General features: G+C 40.1%; 1 protein-coding gene across 1 annotated transcript in view; it reads left to right on the top strand.

Annotated features, from left to right (window-relative positions):
* The window catches only part of LOC134801650 (serine/threonine-protein kinase Wnk-like), a 73,317-nt gene that overhangs the window by 15,080 nt on the left and 41,127 nt on the right, over positions 1–17,110 (top strand). Inside the window, 11 exon segments of the mRNA XM_063774269.1 lie at positions 5,537–5,644; positions 6,136–6,264; positions 8,619–8,765; positions 9,785–9,875; positions 10,344–10,449; positions 10,809–10,911; positions 11,367–11,539; positions 12,040–12,150; positions 13,922–14,031; positions 14,876–15,033; positions 16,671–16,759. Coding sequence (XP_063630339.1) covers positions 5,537–5,644; positions 6,136–6,264; positions 8,619–8,765; positions 9,785–9,875; positions 10,344–10,449; positions 10,809–10,911; positions 11,367–11,539; positions 12,040–12,150; positions 13,922–14,031; positions 14,876–15,033; positions 16,671–16,759 — 1,325 coding nt within the window.

Here is a 17,110-nt window from a genome sequence, read left to right as displayed (position 1 = left end):
GCGAACTCATGACATGCTTATGACGGTTATTTCTGTCGCGTGACAAAAGCAATTGTCTCTTTCACCGTCACTTAAAGGAAAGAGACCTAAGCTTATCTTTATCACGTCATATAACTACGCTGGATTATCCTGTGACGCGAAGAAAGACAATTGAATCACTATTACTAATGAATTAGGAATATCATTATCAACCTGACTTTTGTCATGTACGAGCTAAACACACTCATTACATACCTGCGTTGACACAGTTGATTGATCATTCGTAAGCTTTATTGCAGAGACAATAAGGTCTACCAAAAGGTCAAGAGTTTTGATGTAGTATCTAGTGTTGCCATATAAAAAAATACACTAAATACATATAAATAAATAACTGTGGAATGAACTGTCGCCTGCGGTATTTCCGGACCGATACGACCTTCAAACCTTCAAGAAAAGAGCGTACTCCCATCTTAAAGGCCGGCAACGCGCTTGCAACCCTTCTGGTGTTGCGGGTGTCCATGGGCGGCGGTAATCGCTTACCATCAGGTGATCCGTCTGCTCGTTTGCCTCCTATATCATAAAAATAAACAATATCCTGACGAAAGCCCGGACATCATTCAAAAAATCCTGATATTTCCTGGATGATAATTTCTCCAAAAATACTCCCATTCCACATTGTATTGGTCTCTTTAATTAGACCTATGTATCTTGAAGTCGTTTATTAATCACTAGTTTTTGCAAAGAAAACTTTTAGGTACATTTTCGAAGCTAATAAAATTGTTCCGGGTGGCAGTTGTCACGTGGGTACTAGCCCCCTCGCCACCATAAGCTATAGCTACAGCATAACCTGAGGAAAGGGACCTCAGCCCAACTAACTAACTAACTATGTTGACTCAGTCTCAGTGATCCAAAAAGGTCCGGTCCTGCGCAACTTCCTGCCAGTTACTGGCGCGAAGCTGAAGCAGATCCGCCGTCACACTGTCTTCCCAGCGATACCTGGGCCGACCCACCGAACGGCTACCAGTTCCTCTACCCAACTCCAAACTTTTAGCTAGGTTATAGTGTTTAGTTGAGGTTTCTATAAATCCCTGACACTCGCCAAGTCCACCCGCATACTGACAAAGGACCAAAAATCCTTATATGTCAAGGGAAATCCTGACGAATGGCAACCCTAATTAATAGTATCATCGTTTGCACTTTTGCCTGGTCATTTGTAAACTTTATTGCAATGGCATAAGGTCCACTAAAGATCAGTGTGTTAAGTATTGGAATTGTAGGTGTCAATATGTTCTAAGAACTTATACTGTTTTAAATAATGTTAAAGCGGAAAAAAATTCAGTAATGTCAGAGAACTGACAGTGTAATGTGGTTTTCCGTTATTGTTTAAAATGTTTCACATTTGTTTATGTTGTGTTTCTGACGTTTCATTGTGTGAAAAAATAATGCGTTATGTTTCGTTTCTTAGAGTGAGTAATTTTTCTTTTTTAATTATCTTAGCTTAATATAATTATTATAAAGTGTCACTTTGAGATGGGTGCTATATGTTGAGTCTTATACATGGTGTGTCTGACCATGGGGCTTTAAATCCAGGGCTTGATTTTACTCGCTAAACTGAGCTACTTTTACTATGGGACCAACCCTAAAATTGGGGATTTTTTTTTTGGCTTTTCCATAGAAAACGTCGACATCTGATCAGCCCAAAATGTATGAAAAAGTAAAATTTTTTTTCGGGATTTCGGGGTTGGTGCCATAGTAAAAGTAGCTCAGTTTAGTGAATAGAATCGAGCCCTGGATTTAAAGCCCCATGGTCAGTAACACACTGTATAAGGCAAAAAAACCTTATTAGTAATGTAATTATTGAATTGAATGATATCTATTTCGGTATTTTAGGTAGAGTTTTTTCTCTAATCTTTAACATTTTAGATTTGTAGGCACATAGGTAGTTAGGTACAATACAAAGTTCTTTTTATTTTCAAGTTTTTACTTTAAGTTTACTATAAACCTAAACACTCTTATTATGATAATATTAAGTTATTTTCCAAACAGAAAATAGATTATCAAACATGGATATTTCTTAATATGTACACTGCAATTAATTTTAATCGCTAATTAAGCAACAACCTTGCTAAACCCGGCGCCTCAGGTATATGCAACTTTATCTTTATCACTTATCGGATTAGTAAACAAACACAGTGCGGAATGCGAGACATCACGCGATAAGACGATAAAATGATAAAACATCGATATACACATGACGTTCAGTCACCCGTCCGACTAACTATAGCGTCATCTCATTATAAACAAAATTGTTAATGCTGTTACATTAACAAAATATAAGCGAAAATATGCCTTATTACGTTGGAAAAAGATTACTGTATTATTATATTGGTTGCTTATTGAATAATACAATAAGATTAACATAGGTCGAGGTAAAATAAACCTTGTGACGTATATAAAGGGTTTAGATTAGATTGTCAATTGTATGGGTAATCGGTTTCTGAACGAAATCATGGCTGTATTGTGAATGAAGTTTTATCAACCAGTGTTTATTTTGAAACGAGACGGAACGTTTGTGTTTTTACGTTTGTAGTTATGTTTTCCTTGTTTAAGTTTTTATTGTTGTGTATTAAAAAGTGATAATAGTTTGCTATAATTATGTTTGTTGTTGTAAAATTATCTTTCTTGACAAGTTGTGACTTGTTGTTTTTGTGAATTGGAAGATGTTATGCATTTATTGAGGAACTGTTTTGGTTGGTGCGGGTCGGAGTCGGAGGTTAGATTAATATTTGACAGGTTTTTGAACTATGAAGGTTGGGGTAAGCTTCTACAAACGTTGCAACATATGGCATGCGATTTTATATAATTACCGGCTAAGTAGGAGCAAATAATTCAATAGGATCGATCAAATGCCATTATGTAAATATTGCCAATTGCATAATGTAAATATTACCGGCGACGTTTGGAGGGAGTGACCATAGAATGTTTCTTGTGTCTATGTTCTAATTAAATAAAAAATATAGTTTTTTTTATTATCTGATTGTCAATTTGCTGACATGGAATTTGTGTTTATTCGTTTATTCTATTTGTATTCTTTTGTGTCATAAGATTGGTAAATTAGTCTTTCGCGATGTGGTTGACAGAAAATTGAACTTAAAGACTCGTTTTTTAGGGCTCCGTATCCAAAGGGGAAAAACGGGACCCTATTACTAAGACTCCATTGTCCGTCTGTCTGTCTATCACCAGGCTGTATATCATTAACCGTGATAGCTAGACAGTTGAAATTTTCACAGATGATGTATTTCTGTTGCCGCTATAACAAATTAACAACAAATACTAAAAAGTACGGAACCCGCTGTGGACGAGTCCGACTCGCACTTGCCCGGTTTTTTCATTTATTTGTATACATTTACGTTATGTGCGTGCAATATTACTTAGGTATGCATAAGCACTGTTGAGTTTATACTGTGTTCAAAATAACTATTCTTATTAACTCGAGAACAAGATCTGTGACTCATTTTGTTGAATAAGACAATTAAGGCATGTGTTTTGTAGCGAAATTACTTTAAATTACAGGAAACGACAAAAAAAATCACTTCAAGCATGATTTGAACTCGCGACCTTCGGGCAACTGAGTCAGATCGCCTTGGTAAACTGAGATGAGATCCGTCAAATCTTTATCAGTTATCACTTTCTTGTTTTCTTTGACATCTTACTTTTTTATTCTTCTACTATTTCCTTAAAAAAAAATATAGGCCTACTATACTCTGCGGCTGTATTTATTTATACTTTATTGCATAAAATTGGCGGCCTGCTAAGCCTAGTCGGTAGTGAGTAGGGACCCAGCTTGCGGAGCAGAAGGTCCCGGAATCAAATCCTGGCAAGGGCATTTATGTGTGTGTTCATTGTAGATATTTGTGTTTATCTATATCCTATCTATTAGAGTATATTATACACCGTGTTTTTTTTTGATTTCCGGTAATTTCAAGGGTGCATTCCTGAGCTTAAATCAAGTAACTTTCTCAAAGACACCGATATTCTAATTAACTCCATTTCGGAGATAATCAATTATTTATTTTTTTCCTATAAGGCCTCTACAAGCGTGTACACTTGCCTTAGAGCCGGCTTACATATTGATTAGTGTTTAGAATGAGTTCATATATTTGCTACTAAACTTAAGTGTAAATCTCGGTCGATCGATGTTCGAAATGACATTGATATGTCACAGATTTCAATTGTTTGGTTGAGTTAAATGTAATTCCCGTGTTACAACAACGATATATGCTACATTTAAGTACTTTTTAAACGAAATTTATTTTTTTGTTGAAAATTAACTATGCCATTTAGGTTTCTTAAACGTACTTAACCATACCCCTAAGTTAACGGAATTCAATAAAAACACGGTGTATATATCGTCGTGTCGTACCCACAACACAAGCATTATTGAGCTTACTGCGGGGCTAGCTATATCGATGTGTGCAAGATATTTAACAATGTGTAAATATAAATGTTCAATAGGCGGACTTAATACCAAATGGCGTTCTCTACCAGTCAACTAGCATTCGGGCCAAGCAGACCTAAAATGGTGCAAAAAGAAAAGTTGATAGATCTAATTTAACGAAAATCAATTTAATTTAAAATAAATTAATACCTAGCTTAAATCTAAAATAGGCCATTGAGGCATTGTACCAAGGATGCTGGCGGCATTTCCTCGCTGTATCGCAATGCTGATACGTTGTGCGAGGTACCCGTCAGCTCTTCGGTCACCAGTTACGTCAACCACGTAATAAAGTTATTAATTTATTTTAGTAATACCACTGTATATATCTTGTTTGTAAAGTCATAGTAGTATATTTAATTTAATAAAATGATTAATTACACGTGCTGCACAAGTTAGAAGGTGCACCTGTATATGTTATTGTGCAGGTGTGCGTGCAACGGTGCATTTCTGTGACATGGTTACGTTATCGCAAAAGCTATGGGATTGGTTCAGTGCTTCCGCAAACCAGGGGCTACGTGTTGTTTTATGATTCTGCACGTACCAGGGATGTTGCGAATATTCGCACCCGCATCCGCATCCGCGGAACTTCCGCATTATTTTCAAAATCCGCATCCGCATAAAATCGATGCGGAGCTTAATGCGGATGCGAATGTCGATTAAGTCAGTACAGGAACGTCTTAGCGGCTTAAGTGCTAGTAATAGTGCTAGGTAATTTCGTCATTACCTATAACGAAATCGTCTAGATCCAGAAAAGTCGGCCAAGTTGTTACTGTTTATTAAATATAACTACCTATATTGTTGCTCAAATACTAAACGATTCATTTTTTTTAAATAAAAATTGCTAAAATCCGGAGGTCGCGGGTTTAAACCGCGGCTCGTAGGTACCAATGAGTTTTCGGAAATTATGTACGAAATATCATTAGATATATGTTGGTAGGTCTGTTACGTTCGTTAAAATTTGAAGTTATACATTGTCAATTACTTTACCCTAAGTTCATTTCACATTAAGACCTTAACCGATCCATTATAAGTGGTGTATAATAGCTATGTGTTCTACAGATGACGTCGGGGCTCCACGGGCACGGGATCGCGGCGCCGGCGCACCACCTCGAGCCCGCCGTGCTGCCCAAGGAGAAGACCGTCCATGGCAAGGAGAAGACCTTTAAGGTAAGTTCACAGCATAATCTGCTTACTGACACTGTTCACCGTTAGCCGTCGGCAGGACATACTCACACCCTGGAACCTAAATGGTCGTTCACGGTGCTATTTCGGAGGTACCATCGTCCACACTTTAATTTATCAACTATTAAAAGTTATTATCCTATGGTCAATTAATACTATTAATAGTGTGCTGTAAGGCCGCAGACTGGATGCAAAGACAGCGCTCAACTAAATGTATGAAAGGCCTTGATTCGCCTAGCCGCGCGCCGCTTGCGTCCAGTCCGCGGCTTAAATATTTTCTCCCGTGAACGCTTCGGCGGTGGAATGAACTCGCTGCTCAGGTTTTTAAGGTTGCTTATTGCTTCTTTAAAAGGTGGTTCATAGATAGCCACATCCCTCTTAACCAATAGACCGGAATACTGGTGCTTATTCCACATGAGACCAATTTATTTAACACAAAAATGAAACTAGCTAATTGTTCCATTTGTTGCTTCCAGGTGGTGGTCCCAGGGGAGGTGGGCGTGCTGAAGCCGGCCCTGGGGCCACGGCCCTACAATGCCCTGGCCATCATCCACACCCAGCCCAGCAACACCTTTGACATGCTCAACTCGCTCACCACCAGCGTTGTGAGTATTCCGTCTTTCTGATCTTCCATGAGAAAGGGTAGGGAATATCTTGCGAACGGCGATAAGCAAATCGAACTTTTCAGCTTTGACTGTTGTCGATGATTTATGACTTATAGTACGATTTATCGACCACATACTCGAAAATAGAATTTCAACTTTAGCATTCCGATTTAAGCTTCAAATTAGATTGCCCTTTCGGGAAATGTGACTTGTCTTCAAATGAATTAATTGGAATGAATCATCATCATCTCGTTGCTTAACAATGATCTGGATCGCATCGCGGAATGGTGTGGCAGTTTTGGGATTAGTGTCAACCCAGCCAAGTGCCAAGCCATAGTTTTGGGAAGCCAGCGGCAAATCTCTAAGCTTAATTCAGTTTCTAGCGCTCCGATCCTGTTTGATGAGGCTACTATTCCTGTGAGCACAAAGGTTAAAAATTTAGGGTTAATTTTTGATTCTACCTTTTCCTGGAGCGGCCATATGGCGGATGTGAGCAGAAAGGTTTCAGGAACATTAAGATCTCTCAATAAGTTTAAGAATTTCCTACCAGTTAGCACGAAAAAGATGTTGGTACAGGCGTTGATTTTGCCAATCATTGATTATGGTGATGTGTGTACAACGAATGCCACTCAAGAGTCTCTTAACCCTTAAATGCATAGTGTTGCCAAATGTCTACAAACCATTAGACAGCTCACAGTTTTAAAATAAAAAGGCTTACGTTCTTGAACGCACCTTTATGCCAAACTTCAAGTAATAGGGTACTGATTTAAGGGTTAAATTTAAATTTACGCAATATTTTTAATTTATAAAAATTACATTCATTTTAAGACGAAAAGTCGGCAAACTTGGAAAAATCCACAAGTTGATAATTTTTAGTATGTGATTGTGAACGGTTTTTTCGGGGTATGTAATTATTTTATATTTAAAAACTTTATAATAGGAATATAACAAATAGTGTACCTTTCTAATGGTAGTAAAAAATTTCATTTATATATTACTGAAAATTACATATTTACATAAATATGATTTAGCCAATTCAACTTCTAACACTGATTTCGCAGTGAAAATCGAATTTATATTTTTTTTACTATTTTTCCTAGAATCTACAAACAATTATGTGATACATATATAACTTACGGGCAAAAAGAAAAAAATCATGCATTTAAGGGTTAACAAACTAGAACGTCTCCTCAACAATGGCATACGATTCATCTTTGGCCTCCGTAAATACGATCGTATTTCCTTCTACCGCCGCCAACTCAATTAGCTCTCTATCCGTCGCCGTAGATGCCTTAGAATACTTTGTACCCTATTTTCTATTATGTTTGAGCCTTCTGCTCCTGAATATCTTAAGAATAAGTTCGTGTTTGACACCCCTCGCCCAGGCTGTGAGCTGCGTACCTCTCGTATTCTCAAACTTTCAGTTCCTGCTCACCATACTGGTTTCATGACTAATTCCTTCGCTGTCCAGCGAGTGGTCTCTGGAATTCACTCCCTCTCAACATAAGACAAGCCCCGAGCAAATTTGCTTTTAACGCATTCACTGCCAGGGAGCGTGGCCTAGGAACAAACTTGTATGACGGTGAACGCACATGTGCGTTGGGGGCAGTGAATGTGTTAAGAGGATGCTGCATAAACATCTGCTGAAACAAGAGTATGAGTAGGTAGTATCCATCGTAATATATTAATATGTATGTGAGAATGATGTAGTAGTATATTCATTGTATATATTTTATTATTTTTATCTGTGTATTGTATATGTAGTTTATTATGTTTTTCAGTTGTTTGCAATAGTTCCTAATTAAATTCTCTTACTTTTCTTCTCGCACCATTTTTATTACATCTCTGTTTAGCCCTATGGTTGACTGGTAGAGAATGCCTTTAGGCATTAAGTCCGCCATTTGTACATTTTATTTGTATTTTGTGCAATAAAGTTTAAATAAATAAATAAATGAATCAAAGCTAATAAATTGGGAGTTTTTGGGAAAACCTTGTAGATTTGCGGTCTATTAAAACACTTAATACCAAGTTTAGCTTTGCAATAAGCTGTATCCAGTAATTTCTTGTTCTTTTGTTGACGACCGGTCTGGCCTAGTGGGTAGTGACCCTGCCTGTGAAGCCGATGGTCCTGGGTTCGAATCCCGGCAAGGGCATTTATTTGTGGGATGAACACATTCCTGAAACATGAGTTTTTTCTATGTATTTATCTACATAAGTATGTATATCGTCGCCTAGCACCCGCAGGACAAGCTTTGCTTAGTTTGGGGCTAGGTGGATCTGTGTAAGATGTCCCCTAATATTTATTTATTTATTATTTATTATGTGGTTATAATTTTATTATTGTACGTTTGCAGGCAAACCAACCGGTGGGCGTGAGCGTGGGGGGCTACCGGCGCCGCAGCTCCGGGCAGGGCGCGCTGTGCGACCCGGAGCTGGACGACAGCGGCAACAAGCTCGTGGCCCGCCTCGAGGACGACGCCTTCATCTCCGAGCAGGACTTGGTCAGCATCTTCTTCTTCAATCTAGCGTTTTCCCGGCCTAGCGTCCGGGTCCGCTTTCCTGCTCAGTCTTCTCCACTTTGCCCGGTCTTCGGCATCTTCGGGACTTGGTCAGCATCAATCAAATTAAATCAGTTACCGTCTACGTATCGCTGGGCCGATGCTGTTGAAGCGGACTTGCGCGATAACTGGCGAGAGATGGCGCTGGATCGAGATAACTGGCGTGGACTCGTGTCGGAGGCCGAGACTAATTTTGGGTCGCTGCGCCATTAAATAGTAGTATTGTCTAAGCAGGTGTCCGGTTATCACCCAAAAGCCTTGCCGAGTATATTTCAGATTCCAACAACTCCCAACACCTGGCGGGTGCTGTCTTCTAACGAGCTTTCCTTGATATGGCCAGCCTCAGCATTGTTAAAAGGGTTTCTACCGATTGGGTTCGGCTGCCGAACGCCTTTCAAATGTCCGGGTCACTAGCACCATTAGGTCTGTTGTAATTGATGACAAACAAAACCTGTAGTTACAAAGTTACTAAAAAACTTGGTCTTCTTTATTCTAAGATGAGATAAGGAGGTAATAATAACAAATAGTTTTTACGGTAATTTTCTCTTTGCGTTGTTTTTCTAATACACACAATACAGCACATATCTAATAGCATAAAACAATGGTAATGAATGTCCGAAGCGGTGGTGGCCGAGTGGATATGACGCCCGACTTTCAATCCGGAGGTCGCGGGTTCAAATCCTGGCTCGTACCAATGAGTTTTTCGGAACTTATGTGCGAAATATAATTTGATATTTACTACTAGCTTTTCGGTGAAAGAAAACATCGTGAGGAAACCTGCATACATCTGCGAAGAAATTCAAAGGTGTATGTGAAGCCCCCAATCCGCATTGGGCTAGCGTGGGGACTATAGCCCAAGCCCTCTCGCACATGGGAGGAGGCCTGTGCCCAGCAGTGGGACGTTATATAGGCTGAATTATTATATTATTGTTATATTATAATGAATGTCGTGTGTGTTACAGGAGGAGAATATCGAGATAGCGACGAAGACGGTTCGGCCGGAGGACGCGGAAGTGGAGGAGGAAGGTGCGGAGCCCACGAAACCCGCCAACGGTAACTAAATGTACTTTTACTATATTATTTTGTTACGCCTAAAAACTTACCGGATGTCTGTTCAATTCTTAGCCATTCTTAGGTTCTGTGGGATCAACTCCGGAATCATAAATAAAATTGTTGTGTACATTCATTTCGTTGAATCATGTTAATATTTTCAATAAGACAGCCAGTTTTTTTTTTCGAATTTTAGATATTTTTTGATGTAACTTAATTATTTACCAGATTATTGAAATAAAACTACGCCTGACTAAGGGTGGTATTTCACCTGTTCAATGTCAGTGCGTCTCACTCTCTCATTAAAGCAAAATGTGAGACGCAATACAGATTGGACAAATAAATTGGACAGGTGGAATACCATTTACCATCTTGTAGTCACTAATTGTAAAAAAAAAATCAGGCTTGCTTTATTACTAGTACAGGCACTATTTATATCGATATCATATTGTCAATTAATATTTTTCCCAGGGCTAGTATATGGGGACCTGGAGCTGGACAAGTTGGACCTGCAGAAAGACAAGCAGAAGCCCGACGAGGACGAGGAGGAACCGATCGGGGTGTCGCCTTGCGGCAGGTACATTTAGTTGCTTCATTTCACCAGTGATGTTTACGATTAATAGTGAACTTCACATAAGTTAAGACCAATGGAAAAGGGGTCACATTTTATGAAAAAAAAAAATATTAAGTGACTGTCTGGACGGCCAGGGCTGGCATAAATAAGAGTTGCTTTAGACTTAGTTGAGACTCAGTTTTAAATATGTAGTAGGCTTCATGAACGTGTTTTAGGCAAAACCCGAGTTATTTTTAATTTGTCAGAGACAGTAAGGTCTCGAATCCTCTCTAAAGATAACCCACGGTGTAATCGTATTTTAATAATATCACACTTTTCAGCTAACTTAAAAAACTTTCCTACAACGTTTTCCTGTGTTGCAGGTTCTTCAAATACGACAAGGAGGTTGGTCGCGGGTCCTTCAAGACGGTGTACCACGGGCTTGACACGCAGACCGGCGTCGCTGTGGCTTGGTGCGAGTTGCTGGTACGTATCAGTGTAACTACTTGCCAATAGATGGCGCTCTGAAATAACTAAATCACGCTTACAAATTTTTCATAGACAAACATACATTCATGCATAAAGGATCTCTTTTGTACACCTGCTTTATTTGTAATGTGTAATTTTATTTTACTTTATTAGGTACACTAAACAGACATTGTACAATATCATAATAATATCGTGTAATAATAATATATCTTACTGCGTCCCTTATTTATTGTATAATTATGTATATGGGAGTTCTAATTATCTAAAGATTGTACTGTGTTTTGCACTCACCTATACACAATATCTGACCATGAAATTGAAATAGCTGTCATATACTAAAGAATGTCATATACATATACTAAAAAGTCAGTGTTAAAATGAAAATGGAGTAGTTAAATTCCTAATGAAATAAAAATTTCTTCTACAATATTTTCCTTCTGTCTAATTTTCAGGAGAAAAAGCTAAACAAGACGGAGCGTCTCCGCTTCCGCGAGGAAGCGGATATGTTGAAGAAACTGCAACACCCCAACATAGTCCGCTTCTACAACTACTGGGAGGGCGTCGTGGCCAAGAAGAAGAACATCGTGCTCATCACGGAGCTCATGCTGTCCGGGACACTTAAAGCGTGAGTTGACTGTTATTGCTGTCTCCCTCAGTAGATATGTTGAAGAAACTACAACACCCGAACATAGTCCGCTTCTACAACTACAGGGAGGGCGTCGTGGCCAAGAAGAAGAACATCGTGCTCATCACGGAGCTCATGCTGTCCGGGACACTTAAAGCGTAAGTTGACTGTTATCGGTCGATATGAAGCGTCCATATAAAACAGTCTATTTTAAGACACCAACTCGATATCAGGTCAGCAAAGAGCTTTAAAATTCAATTCCAAATTGAAACTCAATAATATATAATTTTTCATTGCATGTAAAAAAAATACTTGAGGAAGGTGTTAAAATTTAGCCTTTTCCTGAAAAGCAAGTGCCGACTTTACGATCCACTTATTAGTTACGAAATATTATATTTATATATTTTGCCTACAAAGCGGGAAAGCCATGCTATTGGTTGCAACATAGGGCTACGAACTTAGCTTAGCAGTGAATGTGAATCAATGTTTTTTTTTTCCAGTTACCTTCGAAGATTCAAGCGAATCAACCCGAAAGTGCTGAAGTCCTGGTGCCGGCAGATCCTCAAGGGGCTCAACTTTCTACATTCTAGGACTCCTCCTATAATCCATAGGTATGACACAACTGCCGTTTAGCTGAGGCTGGTATACCACCTATCCAGTTTCTGTGGCCAATGTGTATTGCGTCTCACATTTTGGTTAATGAGAGAGTGAGACGCAATGACATTGGACAAAGAAATTGGACAGGTGGAATACCGCCCTGAGATCAAAGACTTATTAGTAGTAGAAGAGGTAAAGTCTAAGAATTACGTGTGCTTTATTGGCAGCTGTTTGTTAAAAAATTAAAATTCTTTTTATTTCCATAAAGTATGGTACAACAAGGTGATATTGGAAAGTTTTTCCTGTACAGTGACATATTCTGCTGGTTAAGCATGCAAATGTTAACTTAAAGCTATACGTAGGTAGTCTTAATCTATTACATTGTTTACTTAAAACTTACTTAATGTTACTACATTTGGAGGAACTCGTTTAAAGAATAAAACACCTGTTTTTTGAGCCATGTATATACTAGAATTGTCAAACGTCAATTTTTGACCACCTGAGTTGCCGTATAATGTAAGGAATTCTACAGTGACATGACTTAAGCTGTCAAATTCGAGGCATGACTTGTTCTTAGTCTTTCCTCCTGTTCTACTACTTATAATTATTTGGCTCAGCTACACATAATAATTTGATTTGGTGAAATTTTATATCAATGTTTCTTTGATTTGGTTTGTATTAGTATTTATAGAAAAGTTAAATTAATGAAACCAGACTGTTGGGCCTCAAATCAAAGCATGTCGGACACAATCAAACCATTAAAGGGTGCATGCAGATGACTCGTCCACATTCGACGCCCGGATGCTTCGAGCAACACGGAAGGGAGGCGGCATTCGCACTATTTCCCCTCTGCCGAGGTACAAGATTAGCGCGTCAATCTAATCTAGCGCGGGTAATAAAACTAGTTGCACTTGGATTTTTCACTAGACCGAGTCCAAACGCGCGCGTGAACACTGCTGCACAAAAATGCCTGTTTGCTCGGTTTTTTGTTATAAAAAGAGGTCGGGGACATCAAATTTACAAAAAGAAAGTGTTACATTTCACATGTAATATTTTTTTTACATACCATACGTTTAATTACATTCAAACACAATTAGTATATTTTAGTCTCATGTAATTGTTGGATTTATCGATTTTGCTCGCTCAGTACAAATTGCGGATCGGTCGAGCGACAAATCCGACTTCTCATCTCTCAGAATACAATAACATACTTCAACGAAAATGTGTTAATGTGCGTGTTGTGACACTTGTCACTCGTCCGTACACAAAAAGAGATCGAGGTTTGCAAGATTTGTCTTTGACGTGTGTCATTTTCTATGTATTTGTGTCGTCATTACAGATTGGATTTTGTATGTAAGTGTGTGAGAAGTGCGACTGTGTGCACCTTTCCCCCCGCGAAAAATGGCAGAATGATTTGTACGGTGAGATATCGCTTGGGCCCCTCCCTTCCGATGTGTCGGAAGCCGGTGTTGCTCGAAGCCCGGATGAATTGAATTTATGGATCAAAGGAGCGAGATATTATAATTTTTTAACAACCAAGTCATCAGGACTTGAGTTTTGTGTCTAGTAACCCAGGGTTTATCTATAGTGCGACATAAAATAAAGTTGAACTAAAAAAAAACCATACTAAATTATGGCCATGCTTAAGCATTTTACGTCAAAAATGTGACGCTTACGTAGGAAGTGGCGCCTTCAATATTTTTTTACAGTTTCTGGTTGGACTATAGAATAGACTCTTATTTATGAAAATTAGTAATTGTGTCTGAAGTTGAACTTTTTGTGCAGAGATCTGAAATGCGATAATATCTTCATAACTGGCACGACAGGCAGCGTCAAGATCGGCGACCTCGGCCTCGCCACGCTCAAGAACCGCAGCTTCGCCAAGTCTGTCATCGGTAAGTTCTAGCTTACATTAAAAAAAAAAAATTAATAACCTAGCCTACAGGGACAGTGTGCGTTGGAGAATCTACCAGCTTATGACCTAAGTCGGCAACTTTCATTTTGCCTCGTGCCAATAAAAAAAAACCAGACATGTGCTAGTCGGACTCGCCCACCGTGGGTTCCGTACAAATTTAATTTTTAGTATTTGTTATAGCGGCAACAGAAATACATCATCTGTGAAAATTTCAACTGTCTATCACGGTTCATGAGATATAGCCTGGTGACAGACATACAGTGGAGTCTTAGTAATAGGGTCCCGTTTTTACCCTTTGGGTACGGTACCCTAAAAAAATGATACATCGCAGTTTAGTTGACTTGCACAGTCAATTTATGAAAGTCGGAAATATTGCTGATTTCAAATTTTAATAACAAAACTTCCGTGAGACAGACATTAAATATATCGCGACTCACTTATTTTTAGTCGAAAACGCTCGTAGAGAGGCGAAACACGTGTCGAGGATTGTTCTTTTGGTGGTGGTTTGTTATATTTATTTGCGTATTTATTTTTGCGGTGGGAGGGTGGGAATATTAATTGCATGTAAAAATACGATAGTAAGTATAACGGGTTAGCACTGATTGACTAGCCCGTTATCTTTTCGCGGATTAGCAAAGTAATATTTTCGTTTTAATTCATATGGATTTCCGCAAAGTAACGCCTGATTCTATTCACTATTCGAAAACGCTCGACATGTTTCACTCCGTACCGAGGAGCGTTTTTGGACTTTTATACGTGAGTGACCCGTTCTTAAAATATTTAAGATTTCAAATTTTATTTATCAGTTTTTTTGTTTTCACCAGGCACCCCCGAATTCATGGCGCCCGAGATGTACGAGGAGCACTACGACGAGTCCGTGGACGTGTACGCGTTCGGCATGTGCATGCTGGAGATGGCCACCGGCGAGTACCCCTACTCGGAGTGCAGCGGGCCCGCGCAGATATACAAGAAAGTCGTCTCGGTGAGCACCTTATGTGTACAGCAGTATGGTTGAATGTCGAGTGACAGTGGACGTTCGTTCGGCATGTGCATGCTGGAGATGGCCACCGGCGAGTACCCCTACTCGGAGTGCAGCGGGCCCGCGCAGATATACAAGAAAGTCGTCTCGGTGAGCACCTTATGTGTACAGCAGTATGGTTGAATGTCGAGTGACAGTGGACGTTCGTTCGGCTTGTGCATGCTGGAGATGGCCACCGGCGAGTACCCCTACTCGGAGTGCAGCGGGCCCGCGCAGATATACAAGAAAGTCGTCTCGGTGAGCACCTTATGTGTACAGCAGTATGGTTGAATGTCGAGTGACAGTGGACGTTCGTTCGGCATGTGCATGCTGGAGATGGCCACCGGCGAGTACCCCTACTCGGAGTGCAGCGGGCCCGCGCAGATATACAAGAAAGTCGTCTCGGTGAGCACCTTATGTGTACAGCAGTATGGTTGAATGTCGAGTGACAGTGGACGTTCGTTCGGCATGTGCATGCTGGAGATGGCCACCGGCGAGTACCCCTACTCGGAGTGCAGCGGGCCCGCGCAGATATACAAGAAAGTCGTCTCAGTGAGCACCTTATGTGTACAGCAGTATGGTTGAATGTCGAGTGACAGTGGACGTTCGTTCGGCATGTGCATGCTGGAGATGGCCACCGGCGAGTACACCTACTCGGAGTGCAGCGGGCCCGCGCAGATATACAAGAAAGTCGTCTCGGTGAGCACCTTATGTGTACAGCAGTATGGTTGAATGTCGAGTGACAGTGGACGTTCGTTCGGCATGTGCATGCTGGAGATGGCCACCGGCGAGTACCCCTACTCGGAGTGCAGCGGGCCCGCGCTGATATACAAGAAAGTCGTCTCGGTGAGCACCTTATGTGTACAGCAGTAGGGTCGAATGTCGAGTGACAGTGGGACGTTCGTTCGGCATGTGCATGCTGGAGATGGCCACCGGCGAGTACCCCTACTCGGAGTGCAGCGGGCCCGCGCAGATATACAAGAAAGTCGTCTCGGTGAGCACCTTATGTGTACAGCAGTAGGGTCGAATGTCGAGTGACAGTGGACGTACGTTCGGCATGTGCATGTGTCGTATCGGTGAGAATTGTACTTTATTTACACTGGAATAAGGTCGGGTTTAGCATTAAATGACAATTTAGAGCGAGCTATGTGAGCAAGTCTGGAAGAAAATTGCGTTGATGAGAATTGCACCATATATCTACAGGCGGAGGGTCGAAATTAGAGTGCTCGTAGCGAGGTCCCGCGACCTAGTGATGACAAAAAAACCGCCTCGGTGAGAAAGAAGCTTTATTACTATTGAGTTAAGGTTGAAGTCAGGTTGGACCATGTGAGCCAGCCCGGATGAAAATACTGTTGATGAGAATTGCACCATAAATCTTCAGTCCTAGGGTCGAATTTAAAGTGTTCATATCGAGTTCCCAAGACGATTGCGATATTAGACAGTTGTTTCGATGAGTCAACCTTAAATCTACAGATGTAGGGTCGGTTGTCGAGAAGTTTAGTAGACCCGCGCAGATATACAAGAAAGTCGTGTCGGTCAGCACCTTATGGTCATACATATAGGGTGGTATTTAGAGTAATGTTAATTTATTTTGTTTGTAGGGGGTGAAGCCGCAGAGTTTGGACAAGGTGACGATACCGGAAGTGAAAGACATCATCGAATCGTGCATAAAGCCAGATAAAGGAGATCGGTTAGTAACGTTCTTTTTGTAAGCCTTTGTAGGTCCAAAGTATAATATACTCGTATATGTATATGTAAACGACTATTCGAAAGAGCTTGTTGCTAGGCCTATTTGAAGAAAGCATATTTGAAGTCTGAAGTTTCAAATTAAAATTCCATGCATCTTGCATGCATGCATGCAAGCAATTCGTGAGATTGATAATGGAGAGCGTAGTAGAAACATTCTTGACAGTGTTGCATGTGATATTACGCTTTAAATGTTATGAAAATGATAAGAACCATAATTTTATTGGATTGGCACGGTTAATTTTAATCGTCAACATCTTAGTAGCACCAATTGACAAAGGAAAGCAGAGATTAT

The sequence above is a fragment of the Cydia splendana genome, chromosome 22 (genome assembly GCF_910591565.1).
Source record: "Cydia splendana chromosome 22, ilCydSple1.2, whole genome shotgun sequence".
NCBI classification, from domain to species: domain Eukaryota; kingdom Metazoa; phylum Arthropoda; class Insecta; order Lepidoptera; family Tortricidae; genus Cydia; species Cydia splendana.
The sequence above is the reverse complement of the archived record's forward strand: the minus strand, read 5'-3'. Positions and strand labels throughout refer to the sequence as shown.